This window comes from Gasterosteus aculeatus, chromosome 10, assembly GCF_964276395.1.
Source record: "Gasterosteus aculeatus chromosome 10, fGasAcu3.hap1.1, whole genome shotgun sequence".
Taxonomy (NCBI): domain Eukaryota; kingdom Metazoa; phylum Chordata; class Actinopteri; order Perciformes; family Gasterosteidae; genus Gasterosteus; species Gasterosteus aculeatus.
In genome coordinates, this window is record NC_135697.1 from 9,323,773 (window position 1) to 9,337,022 (window position 13,250).

The window sequence follows — 13,250 nt, forward strand, 5'->3', positions numbered from 1 at the left end:
AGACTTGTGTGAACATTTGAGAGTTGAAATGGTGTCTGTACCTGAAAGATTGGCGAAGCTGAAAAATCTGAAAGTTGAAGAAGTTGAAGAGGATTTGAAAAGCAAACTCCATTTGAAAACCATGTTAAAATATTAACGATTATTGATTTATATAAATTCAAGCATAAGAGGTAGAAAGCTGAAAAGTCATAGCCCTCAAGCCAGAAAGGAGCTGAACATTTTAATATTTGAACGGTTTTAATAGCTGAAAGTATGAAGGAGTTGAAAGGTGGCGCGGAAGAAATAGAAGAAGAAGATGAAGATGAAGAAATAAAGATTCGAAGAACAATACTTGGAATGCATCGTTAATGCATTCCAACAATTAATAGAGGAAGAAAAAGGCAGCTGACCGGCGATCATAGTAAGAAGCGGAACCTTAATGTGACTGAGGTCTGCAGTCGGAACATTAAAGTGTGACACCCAGCCGTTGCTTCTTCTAGTGGCAGTGCAGGTAATTCATTTCATCGGTAATTAAGCAAAAATGTCTTCAGTTGAGAATTTGAGAGAGTTTGTCAACGAGCGACTATCTGCTGCTGCTGAAGAAATATTCGGAGTTTTTAAAAGAACCGTCGTCGAGTACCAGGAAGAGATCGACCGGCAGCGCAGACTGTTGGATGTTTTTTGGAAACCCGAAGTGAGGTTACACAGGATAGGTGAGAACAACTTTGTTAAAGAAAACTCTGTTGTCTAAAGCAATAAAGACGAGGTTTTTCAAACCGACGTGTTCTTTAACTTACTAATAGAACAGTAGGACACGTGATGTTTATGGTTTATAAACACTCGTTGTATTTATACGCTCAAACGTTTGTCTTCTATTCCTTTTGTCCCTCCAGAGCTCCCACAGTCACGTGTCTGTAAGGAGGAGGAGCTTCTCTCTGAGCAGCAGCTCTGTCTCCAGGAGAGGAAGCCCAGTCTGGACCAAGAGGACCCAGATCCTCCAGAGATTAAAGAGGAACAGGAGGAACTCTGCACCAGTCCAGAGGGAGAGCAGCTTGAACCGAAGCAGGAGGCCTTTACGTTGACTCCTACTTGTGAGGAAAGAGGCCACGGTGAAGATCAACTTCTGGACTCGTGTACTGATGAAGCTGAGAGTGTGGTACAGGAAACATCTCTAGAATACATTTCAGTTGAAAGCACCGCTGTAGTTGAACTAAACAATGACCACAAGCTTCTCTCTCACAATCCTCATGAATCTGATGGCCGAGATCAGAAAGGAGTAAAACTTAGTTTAACGTCAAACAAGGAACCAGCTCCTTTGGGTGAGAAGCCGTTTTTGTGCAGAGATTTTGGGAAATACTTTCAACTTAAAAATAGCTTGTTGGGCCACGTGAGAAGAACCCACAGAGTTGATGAACCATATGTATGCAACACCTGTGGGAAAAGATTCACTAAACTATCAGCAGTGAAGCGTCATATAAGAATTCATACTGGGGAGAAGCCATATTCCTGCATAATTTGCGGGAAAACATTCTCTCGGCTATCATCTTTGACGTCTCATAAAATAACTCATAGTGGGGAGAAGCCATATTCCTGCATCACATGTGGAAAAACATTCTCTCGGCTATCAGTATTAAAGCGTCATAAAAGAACTCATAGTGGGGAGAAGCCATATTCCTGCATCACATGTGGAAAAACATTCTCTCGGCCTTCATCTTTGACGTCTCATAAAAGAATTCATACTGGGGAGAAGCCATATTCCTGCATCACATGTGGAAAAACATTCTCTCGGCCTTCATCTTTGACGTCTCATAAAAGAATTCATACTGGGGAGAAGCCATATTCCTGCATCACATGTGGAAAAACATTCTCTCGGCCTTCATCTTTGACGTCTCATAAAAGAATTCATACTGGGGAGAAGCCATATTCCTGTAAAATATGTAAAAGTGGTTTCAGGAGTTCTAGTAACCTAATTGACCACATGAGAAGAACCCACGAGGGTGAGACGTCATAGAGTAAATATTTGGAGCAATTTTTAAGATTGAACAGGCGTTGAAGCTTTCTATAAGAACAGAACACAAATGCTTCATTTGAGAGAAAAGTCTCTTCAGTAAGTTTCTGACAGACAGACAGACCGCGGTGACCTCGGCGTGTGGAGTAGAGAGGGTGCGCCGGGAACCGCAGGGTTGTCCGTTTAAATCCTGGCTGCTCCATGTCGAAGTGTCCTTGAGCAAGACACCCAACCTCTAACTGCTCCCCGGGCGCCTTTACGGCAGCACACCACTCCCACTGTGTGGGATGGGTTAAAAATGTAAACCGTGGGTTAAATATGCACTGCAGGTTGCTTTGGATAAAAGTTTCAGCTAAATGATATGTAATGTAATAACCAGTCATTAAATGTATATAGTTTACTTTCATCCCCCAAATCTTTGTTGCAGATTAAGGGATCATATCTTGCAAATGTTTAACCTGTTTGATAATTAATTTGTCAGATAGACAAATATATATAATCTACGAAAAGTCCTGCAATAAAAATGATGGATCTCTTAAACTGATAAACCCTCAAATGATGTTCACTCATGATTTCATCCTGCCTGAGTTTTTTTGTATAAAACAGTTTTAGAAAAAAGTAAAAAAAAAAGATTGACCGCCCAATCAAACATTTTGCACTTATGAAAAAGTTCAGAGGTTTATTCACATACAGAGTAAAACTATTTGGACTAAAATAAAACTTGTGTAGTACGTGGAAGACATCCATCAAACACTTGGTTGATTGTGGTATAATATTTGGAAACCTCACTTGCAGTTAAACAAGATACTTGTGTAAAACGTAAAACATCAAGAAAATAACTAAATGTTGTAACTACGGCAGTGAACACAGCGCTGCTTTTGGAGGATGTCCGGTTCAAATGCAAGCATAGGAAGGGCAGAAATACAAAATATCTAACCAAGTGTCTTATGCAGAAGCAGCTAAAAAAGTGAAGGAAAATGATGAAGTCACGTCCAGGGAAACCCACAGAAAGGATAGAAGTAAATCTGGGATTAGACAACCACCTGTGGACCTTCCCCCTCTGGTAAATCTAAGGCAAACATAATTACATTCATGCATAAAAGTGCATATTAGTGTTATCAGTGGTGTGTGGAGGGTGTCTTGTGAGGGAGCTGTTCACCAGCAGATAGAAACTGCTTGCTAGTCTTTTTGTCCTTGATTTCAGACTCCTGCAGCGTCTGCCTAATGGCAGCAGCGAGAAGAGTGTGCTGGGGGAGTGTTCTGCCCTTGATGATGTTGTGGGCTCTCATTAATTTGTCTTAATGGTAGAAGACGTAGCAGGGTTGATGCTGCTCGAAATTCAGCATCCTGCTGCAATCTTACCGTAGTCTCAGGAAATATGAGTAGTTTGCGTGAATGAAATAGAATGAACAAATCTAAAATAGGGAGTGATTACTTTTCCATTAAATTGTAGTATCTCTACTCAGAAGGGTAATACAATAGAAAGATGGTGTCCTAAAGCTGTATTTAATGGCAAAAACTCAGCTAAGTGCATTATGTGCAATAAAACGGCCACTTCAAAACTGCACACTCCTGTCCAGTAGGTGGCGGTATGCATCATTTCATGTTAGTTGCGACCCGCTAATAAAATTGATAGAGGAAGAAGAAGGCGGCTGACCTGCAACGATAATAAGGAGCGGAACCTTAATGTGACTGAGGTCTGCAGTCGGAACATTAAAGTGTGACACCCAGCCGTTGCTTCTTCTAGTGGCAGTGCAGGTAATTCATTTCATCGGTAATTAAGCAAAAATGTCTTCAGTTGAGAATTTGAGAGAGTTTGTCAACGAGCGACTATCTGCTGCTGCTGAAGAAATATTCGGAGTTTTTAAAAGAACCGTCGTCGAGTACCAGGAGGAGATCGACCGGCAGCGCAGACTGTTGGATGTTTTTTGGAAACCCGAAGTGAGGTTACACAGGATAGGTGAGAACAACTTTGTTAAAGAAAACTCTGTTGTCTAAAGCAATAAAGACGAGGTTTTTCAAACCGACGTGTTCTTTAACTTACTAATAGAACAGTAGGACACGTGATGTTTATGGTTTATAAACACACGTTGTATTTATACGCTCAAACGTTTGTCTTCTATTCCTTTTGTCCCTCCAGAGCTCCCACAGTCACGTGTCTGTAAGGAGGAGGAGCTTCTCTCTGACCAGCAGCTCTGTCTCCAGGAGAGGAAGCCCAGTCTGGACCAAGAGGACCCAGATCCTCCAGAGATTAAAGAGGAACAGGAGGAACTCTGCACCAGTCCAGAGGGAGAGCAGCTTGAACCGAAGCAGGAGGCCTTTACGTTGACTCCTACTTGTGAGGAAAGAGGCCACGGTGAAGATCAACTTCTGGACTCGTGTACTGATGAAGCTGAGAGTGTGGTACAGGAAACATCTCTAGAATACATTTCAGTTGAAAGCACCGCTGTAGTTGAACTAAACAATGACCACCAGCTTCTCTCTCACAATCCTCATGAATCTGATGACCGAGATCAGAAAGGAGTAAAACTTAGTTTAACATCAAACAAGGAACCAGCTCCTCCGAGTGAGAAGCTGTTTTTGTGCAGAGATTGTGGGAAATACTTTCAAAATAGAAATCTCTTGTTGGCCCACAAGAGAAGATCCCACAGTGTTGATGAACCATATGTATGCAACACGTGTGGGAAAATATTTGTTTATAAATTAGCATTTGAAACTCATGAAAGACTCCATAGTGATGAGAAAGGATTTTCTTGCAAAACATGTGGAAAAGAATTCAAATGTAGGAGGGACTTAAAAGTCCACTTGAAACTTTGCATTTGGAAAATGCTGTATTCCTGCACCACCTGTGGGAAAACATTCACTGACACATCGAATTTGAAATGTCATTTAAGAGTTCATAGTGGGGAGAAGCCATATTCTTGCATCACATGTGGGAAAACATTCGCTGACCCATCAGCATTGAACCGTCATATACGAATACACACAGGGGAAAGGCCGTATTCTTGCATCATCTGTGGGAAAACATTCAATCACCCATCAGTATTGAAGCGTCATATACCAATACACACAGGGGAAAGGCCACATTATTGTAGCACCTGTGGGAAAACATTCGCTCAGCCATCAAAGTTGAAGTCTCATATATTAATTCATAGTGGGGAGAGGCCATATTCCTGCATCACCTGCGGGAAAACATTCACTCAGTCATCACGTTTGAAGCGTCATATAATAATCCACACTGGGGAGAGGCCATATTCCTGCATCACCTGCGGGAAAACATTCACTGAGACATCACATTTGAAGCGTCATGTAAGAATCCACACTGGGGAGAAGCCACATTCCTAAAATCATTCACCCAGAAATCACTACTGAAGTTTCATACAAGAATCCACACTGGGGAAAGGCCCTATTCTTGCAATACATTCACTCACAAAGCACATTTGGAGTCTCGTAAGAATTTGTAATGGGGAGAAGTAATATTCCTGTAAAAATATGTGAAAGAGGTTTCAGGAGTTCCAGTAACTTAATTGTCCACATGAGAAGAACCCACGAGGGTGAGACGTCACACAGTAAATATTTGGAGCAATTTTTAAGATTGAAAAGGCGTTGAAGCTTTCTATAAGAACAGAACACAAATGCTGCATTTGAGTAATAATCCCCCAAATCTTTGAAAAATCTCTCTTGCAGATTAAGTGAACATATCCTCCAAATGTTTAACATGTTTATGTTTCAAACAGATTGACATTAAATATACAAATTGATGGGGTTTTAAGTAGAAGTGAATGTCTAGTCATAGAATGTATAGTACGTGTAATAATGTTTAGTCATAGAATTATAGTTTGTGTGATGTTAGATTAGATATTACATTAACATGTTAGATGAAGTAAATACAATTTGAATCAAACACAGTTATAGTCTTTTAAATCGTATAAACACTGTACACATTAACATTCGGCTACAATGTGATGATGAAACCTGGGGACGGATGCCAGTTGCCGTCCTTTATGGATTTATCCCAATTTTATCCCCAAAGGGTTTTTTTGGGAGTTTTTTCTCCTGTCAGATAATAAATGAACAACTTAATGCGAGGCAGCCAACTGAGGCAAATGTCTTGAGAATTGAACCACATGAACTGTTTTAGATCTATGATGAAGTGTAATGAACGGTGATCATTAATGATGGGTTGTTGTAATTAAAGTGTACTAGTTATAAGATGAAGACTTCAACGATGTATGCTTTGTTAAATTCACTCATTGGGGCATAAAGCCAACTGAATCTACATTGAGTGCATTGGAATGTGAGGGACAGATAGTACAGTGAGGTTACAGCTGCAGCTTCACACCTCAACGTGAAAGGGACAATGCAGGAGGTGACCCTTTGAAGAAGAAGCCAATGACATTCAAATGCACCAAGGAAGACACACCTCAAGAGTTTTCAAAGGACCAAAGCGGGGAAAAGGCTGGGAGAATTTTCCTGCAGCCGCTAGTATAAGTTGCTTTAGACTTGCTCAGAGGATTCTCTGTTTCGCGAAATATTCCACTGTTCGCTTTGTATTTCACTTTGTAATGTAATCCCTATTACGTTGTTTAGTCATTAAATACTTTTTGATTTTTGAATTTAAACGAATTGACTCATTCGTATCCTCGTTTCCGGCCGGGACGAGAACAAAGGAGTGAGGCCTTCCTCGAGAGCTTTCCGAAACCCTTAACAATATACATATTATACATATATATATATATATATATATAAACATTCAATATAAACATTCATATATATATATATATTATATTTATATATGTTATAAACATATATATATCATTTATGTCAATCTGAGAAAATGTCCTGCAATAAAACTGATAAAGCTTCAAGTGATGTTCGCTCATGATTTCGTCCTGCCTGAGCTCTGGCATGTTGGGTGAAGCTGCAGAGATCTGGAGAGGAACTTCCAGCAACAAAGGTGCTGTATGAATGCTGGGAATACATCCAAAGTAAAGGCAAAGGGTTTGGTTGGACTATCAGTACAGCAGCCAAAGAATGCGGTTTAAAGGCGTTACAGTATGGTCCCAATGCAATGTGGGGAAATCTTTCTCCTTGGAAATTACTGTGGTATTTGTTATAAATCAAGGTTGAAATATTTATGTTCATGGGAAGCTTTACCTGTGGGGACTTACGACCAAGGGGGAGGAACCTGGGTCAGGTATTGGGGCAAGAGAGCATGAGAGAGAAAGAAGGCGCTTATGGCTGAACTGCGACCATAATAACGAGCAGAACCTTAATGTGACTCAGTTCTTTAGGCGGAACTTTAAAGTTGTGACAACAAAGCCCGTTGCTCGGTTCAGGGCCTCCAGTCCAATCCAGGTGCAAGTCATTTACAATCATAGTATCATCAGTGCTGCTCCATTTGAAAATAGCTTATCTAATAAAATAAGAATGTGATATAAAAGTTATGTTGAAAAAAATAGTTTATTTTAGCTCAATTTAAGGAGCTTCAAAGAATGGAACCCACTGCAGGACAATGTGAGTGGAAGCAGAGATGTGCAAGATGTGGACGCGAGCATGAATAAGAAAAATGTAAAAATAAAGAAAATAACTAAATGTTGTAACTGCGGCAGTGAACACAGCGCTGCTTTTGGAGGATGTCCGGTTCAAATGCAAGCATAGGAAGGGCAGAAATGTAAAATATCTAACCAAGTGTCTTATGCAGAAACAACTAAAAAAGTGAAGGAAAATGATGAAGTCACGTCCAGGGAAACCCACAGAAAGGATATAAGTTGATTTGGGATTAGACAACCACCTGTGGACCTTCCCCCTCTGGTAAATCTGAGGCAAACAGAATTACATTCATGCATAAAAGTGCATGAATGCAAAATAGTTAAAACTCTGAATAATGAATCCACAACAATACAGATGTATTAGGCCTACGGCTAAAGTTCACCATACACTTTATTGCAAATAATGCACACAGAATTTGTGACATGAAGTCACAGTAGCAGTCAGTCATAGATCAGAATGTGTATGTCTGTGTGTGCATGTGTGTAGTGGGCCTGTTATCAGTGGTGTGTGTAGGAGGAGGGTGTCTTGTGAGGGAGCTGTTCACCAGCAGATAGAAACTGCTTGCTAGTCTTTTTGTCCTTGATTTCAGACTCCTGCAGCGTCTGCCTAATGGCAGCAGCAAGAAGAGTGTGCTGGGGGAGTGTTCTGCCCTTGATGATGTTGTGGGCTCTCATTAATTTGTCTTAATGGTAGAAGACGTAGCAGGGTTGATGCTGCTCGAAATTCAGCATCCTGCTGCAATCTTACCGTAGTCTCAGGAAATATGAGTAGTTTGCGTGAATGAAATAGAATGAACAAATCTAAAATAGGGAGTGATTACTTTTCCATTAAATTGTAGTATCTCTACTCAGAAGGGTAATACAATAGAAAGATGGTGTCCTAAAGCTGTATTTAATGGCAAAAACTCAGCTAAGTGCATTATGTGCAAAAAAACGGCCACTTCAAAACTGCACACTCCTGTCCAGTAGGTGGCGGTATGCATGATTTCATGTTAGTTGCGACCCGCTAATAAAATTGATAGAGGAAGAAGAAGGCGGCTGACCTGCAACGATAATAAGGAGCGGAACCTTAATGTGACTGAGGTCTGCAGTCGGAACATTAAAGTGTGACACCCAGCCGTTGCTTCTTCTAGTGGCAGTGCAGGTAATTCATTTCATCGGTAATTAAGCAAAAATGTCTTCAGTTGAGAATTTGAGAGAGTTTGTCAACGAGCGACTATCTGCTGCTGCTGAAGAAATATTCGGAGTTTTTAAAAGAACCGTCGTCGAGTACCAGGAAGAGATCGACCGGCAGCGCAGACTGTTGGATGTTTTTTGGAAACCCGAAGTGAGGTTACACAGGATAGGTGAGAACAACTTTGTTAAAGAAAACTCTGTTGTCTAAAGCAATAAAGACGAGGTTTTTCAAACCGACGTGTTCTTTAACTTACTAATAGAACAGTAGGACACGTGATGTTTATGGTTTATAAACACTCGTTGTATTTATACGCTCAAACGTTTGTCTTCTATTCCTTTTGTCCCTCCAGAGCTCCCACAGTCACGTGTCTGTAAGGAGGAGGAGCTTCTCTCTGACCAGCAGCTCTGTCTCCAGGAGAGGAAGCCCAGTCTGGACCAAGAGGACCCAGATCCTCCAGAGATTAAAGAGGAACAGGAGGAACTCTGCACCAGTCCAGAGGGAGAGCAGCTTGAACCGAAGCAGGAGGCCTTTACGTTGACTCCTACTTGTGAGGAAAGAGGTCACGGTGAAGATCAACTTCTGGACTCGTGTACTGATGAAACTGAGAGTGTGGTACAGGAAACATCTCTAGAATACATTTCAGTTGAAAGCACCGCTGTAGTTGAACTAAACAATGACCACCAGCTTCTCTCTCACAATCCTCATGAATCTGATGGCCGAGATCAGAAAGGAGTAAAACTTAGTTTAACATCAAACAAGGAACCAGCTCCTCCGAGTGAGAAGCTGTTTTTGTGCAGAGATTGTGGGAAATACTTTCAAAATAGAAATCTCTTGTTGGCCCACAAGAGAAGATCCCACAGTGTTGATGAACCATATGTATGCAACACGTGTGGGAAAATATTTGTTTATAAATTAGCATTTGAAACTCATGAAAGACTCCATAGTGATGAGAAAGGATTTTCTTGCAAAACATGTGGAAAAGAATTCAAATGTAGGAGGGACTTAAAAGTCCACTTGAAACTTTGCATTTGGAAAATGCTGTATTCCTGCACCACCTGTGGGAAAACATTCACTGACACATCGAATTTGAAATGTCATTTAAGAGTTCATAGTGGGGAGAAGCCATATTCTTGCATCACATGTGGGAAAACATTCGCTGACCCATCAGCATTGAACCGTCATATACGAATACACACAGGGGAAAGGCCGTATTCTTGCATCATCTGTGGGAAAACATTCAATCACCCATCAGTATTGAAGCGTCATATACCAATACACACAGGGGAAAGGCCACATTATTGTAGCACCTGTGGGAAAACATTCGCTCAGCCATCAAAGTTGAAGTCTCATATATTAATTCATAGTGGGGAGAGGCCATATTCCTGCATCACCTGCGGGAAAACATTCACTCAGTCATCACGTTTGAAGCGTCATATAATAATCCACACTGGCGAGAGGCCATATTCCTGCATCACCTGCGGGAAAACATTCACTGAGACATCACATTTGAAGCGTCATGTAAGAATCCACACTGGGGAGAAGCCACATTCCTAAAATCATTCACCCAGAAATCACTACTGAAGTTTCATACAAGAATCCACACTGGGGAAAGGCCCTATTCTTGCAATACATTCACTCACAAAGCACATTTGGAGTCTCGTAAGAATTTGTAATGGGGAGAAGTAATATTCCTGTAAAAATATGTGAAAGAGGTTTCAGGAGTTCCAGTAACTTAATTGTCCACATGAGAAGAACCCACGAGGGTGAGACGTCATACAGTAAATATTTGGAGCAATTTTTAAGATTGAAAAGGCGTTGAAGCTTTCTATAAGAACAGAACACAAATGCTGCATTTGAGTAATAATCCCCCAAATCTTTGAAAAATCTCTCTTGCAGATTAAGTGAACATATCCTCCAAATGTTTAACATGTTTATGTTTCAAACAGATTGACATTAAATATACAAATTGATGGGGTTTTAAGTAGAAGTGAATGTCTAGTCATAGAATGTATAGTACGTGTAATAATGTTTAGTCATAGAATTATAGTTTGTGTGATGTTAGATTAGATATTACATTAACATGTTAGATGAAGTAAATACAATTTGAATCAAACACAGTTATAGTCTTTTAAATCGTATAAACACTGTACACATTAACATTCGGCTACAATGTGATGATGAAACCTGGGGACGGATGCCAGTTGCCGTCCTTTATGGATTTATCCCAATTTTATCCCCAAAGGGTTTTTTTGGGAGTTTTTTCTCCTGTCAGATAATAAATGAACAACTTAATGCGAGGCAGCCAACTGAGGCAAATGTCTTGAGAATTGAACCACATGAACTGTTTTAGATCTATGATGAAGTGTAATGAACGGTGATCATTAATGATGGGTTGTTGTAATTAAAGTGTACTAGTTATAAGATGAAGACTTCAACGATGTATGCTTTGTTAAATTCACTCATTGGGGCATAAAGCCAACTGAATCTACATTGAGTGCATTGGAATGTGAGGGACAGATAGTACAGTGAGGTTACAGCTGCAGCTTCACACCTCAACGTGAAAGGGACAATGCAGGAGGTGACCCTTTGAAGAAGAAGCCAATGACATTCAAATGCACCAAGGAAGACACACCTCAAGAGTTTTCAAAGGACCAAAGCGGGGAAAAGGCTGGGAGAATTTTCCTGCAGCCGCTAGTATAAGTTGCTTTAGACTTGCTCAGAGGATTCTCTGTTTCGCGAAATATTCCACTGTTCGCTTTGTATTTCACTTTGTAATGTAATCCCTATTACGTTGTTTAGTCATTAAATACTTTTTGATTTTTGAATTTAAACGAATTGACTCATTCGTATCCTCGTTTCCGGCCGGGACGAGAACAAAGGAGTGAGGCCTTCCTCGAGAGCTTTCCGAAACCCTTAACAATATACATATTATACATATATATATATATATTATATTTATATATATTATAAACATATATATATATCATTTATGTCAATCTGAGAAAATGTCCTGCAATAAAACTGATAAAGCTTCAAGTGATGTTCGCTCATGATTTCGTCCTGCCTGAGCTCTGGCATGTTGGGTGAAGCTGCAGAGTTCTGGAGAGGAACTTCCAGCAACAAAGGTGCTGTATGAATGCTGGGAATACATCCAAAGTAAAGGCAAAGGGTTTGGTTGGACTATCAGTACAGCAGCCAAAGAATGCAGTTTAAAGGCGTTACAGTATGGTCCCAATGCAATGTGGGGAAATCTTTCTCCTTGGAAATTACTGTGGTATTTGTTATAAATCAAGGTTGAAATATTTATGTTCATGGGAAGCTTTACCTGTGGGGACTTACGACCAAGGGGGAGGAACCTGGGTCAGGTATTGGGGCAAGAGAGCATGAGAGAGAAAGAAGGCGCTTATGGCTGAACTGCGACCATAATAACGAGCAGAACCTTAATGTGACTCAGTTCTTTAGGCGGAACTTTAAAGTTGTGACAACAAAGCCCGTTGCTCGGTTCAGGGCCTCCAGTCCAATCCAGGTGCAAGTCATTTACAATCATAGTATCATCAGTGCTGCTCCATTTGAAAATAGCTTATCTAATAAAATAAGAATGTGATATAAAAGTTATGTTGAAAAAAATAGTTTATTTTAGCTCAATTTAAGGAGCTTCAAAGAATGGAACTCACTGCAGGACAATGTGAGTGGAAGCAGAGATGTGCAAGATGTGGACGCGAGCATGAATAAGAAAAATGTAAGAATAAAGAAAATAACTAAATGTTGTAACTGCGGCAGTGAACACAGCGCTGCTTTTGGAGGATGTCCGGTTCAAATGCAAGCATAGGAAGGGCGGAAATATAAAATATCTAACCAAGTGTCTTATGCAGAAACAGCTAAAAAAGTGAAGGAAAATGATGAAGTCACGTCCAGGGAAACCCACAGAAAGGATATAAGTTGATTTGGGATTAGACAACCACCTGTGGACCTTCCCCCTCTGGTAAATCTGAGGCAAACAGAATTACATTCATGCATAAAAGTGCATGAATGCAAAATAGTTAAAACTCTGAATAATGAATCCACAACAATACAGATGTATTAGGCCTACGGCTAAAGTTCACCATGCACTTTATTGCAAATAATGCACACAGAATTTGTGACATGAAGTCACAGTAGCAGTCAGTCATAGATCAGAATGTGTATGTCTGTGTGTGCATGTGTGTAGTGGGCCTGTTATCAGTGGTGTGTGTAGGAGGAGGGTGTCTTGTGAGGGAGCTGTTCACCAGCAGATAGAAACTGCTTGCTAGTCTTTTTGTCCTTGATTTCAGACTCCTGCAGCGTCTGCCTAATGGCAGCAGCAAGAAGAGTGTGCTGGGGGAGTGTTCTGCCCTTGATGATGTTGTGGGCTCTCATTAATTTGTCTTAATGGTAGAAGACGTAGCAGGGTTGATGCTGCTCGAAATTCAGCATCCTGCTGCAATCTTACCGTAGTCTCAGGAAATATGAGTAGTTTGCGTGAATGAAATAGAATGAACAAATCTAAAATAGGGAG

At 40.5% G+C, this 13,250-nt stretch overlaps 2 protein-coding genes across 2 annotated transcripts; both read left to right on the forward strand.

Annotated features, from left to right (window-relative positions):
• Window positions 1-423: 423 nt before the first annotated feature.
• Window positions 424-2,535, forward strand: LOC144383562 (uncharacterized). The gene is made up of 2 exons (XM_078081561.1): window positions 424-692; window positions 873-2,535. The coding sequence occupies exons 1-2, from the start codon at window positions 521-523 to the stop codon at window positions 1,988-1,990; spliced, it is 1,290 nt and encodes a 429-aa protein (XP_077937687.1). The 5' UTR covers window positions 424-520; the 3' UTR covers window positions 1,991-2,535.
• A 1,130-nt stretch (window positions 2,536-3,665) lies between these two features.
• Window positions 3,666-6,609, forward strand: LOC144383560 (uncharacterized). The gene is made up of 2 exons (XM_078081559.1): window positions 3,666-3,947; window positions 4,128-6,609. The coding sequence occupies exons 1-2, from the start codon at window positions 3,776-3,778 to the stop codon at window positions 5,330-5,332; spliced, it is 1,377 nt and encodes a 458-aa protein (XP_077937685.1). The 5' UTR covers window positions 3,666-3,775; the 3' UTR covers window positions 5,333-6,609.
• The last annotated feature ends 6,641 nt before the right edge of the window (window positions 6,610-13,250 follow it).

Excerpts from the sequence above, each read along its gene's own strand:
- LOC144383560 (XM_078081559.1), top strand. The coding sequence starts at position 3,776 with ATGTCTTCAGTTGAGAATTTGAGAGAGTTTGTCAACGAGCGACTATCT. Across the intron at positions 3,948-4,127 it reads AGTGAGGTTACACAGGATAG|AGCTCCCACAGTCACGTGTC; the intron begins GTGAGAACAACT and ends TTGTCCCTCCAG.
- LOC144383562 (XM_078081561.1), top strand. The coding sequence starts at position 521 with ATGTCTTCAGTTGAGAATTTGAGAGAGTTTGTCAACGAGCGACTATCT. Across the intron at positions 693-872 it reads AGTGAGGTTACACAGGATAG|AGCTCCCACAGTCACGTGTC; the intron begins GTGAGAACAACT and ends TTGTCCCTCCAG.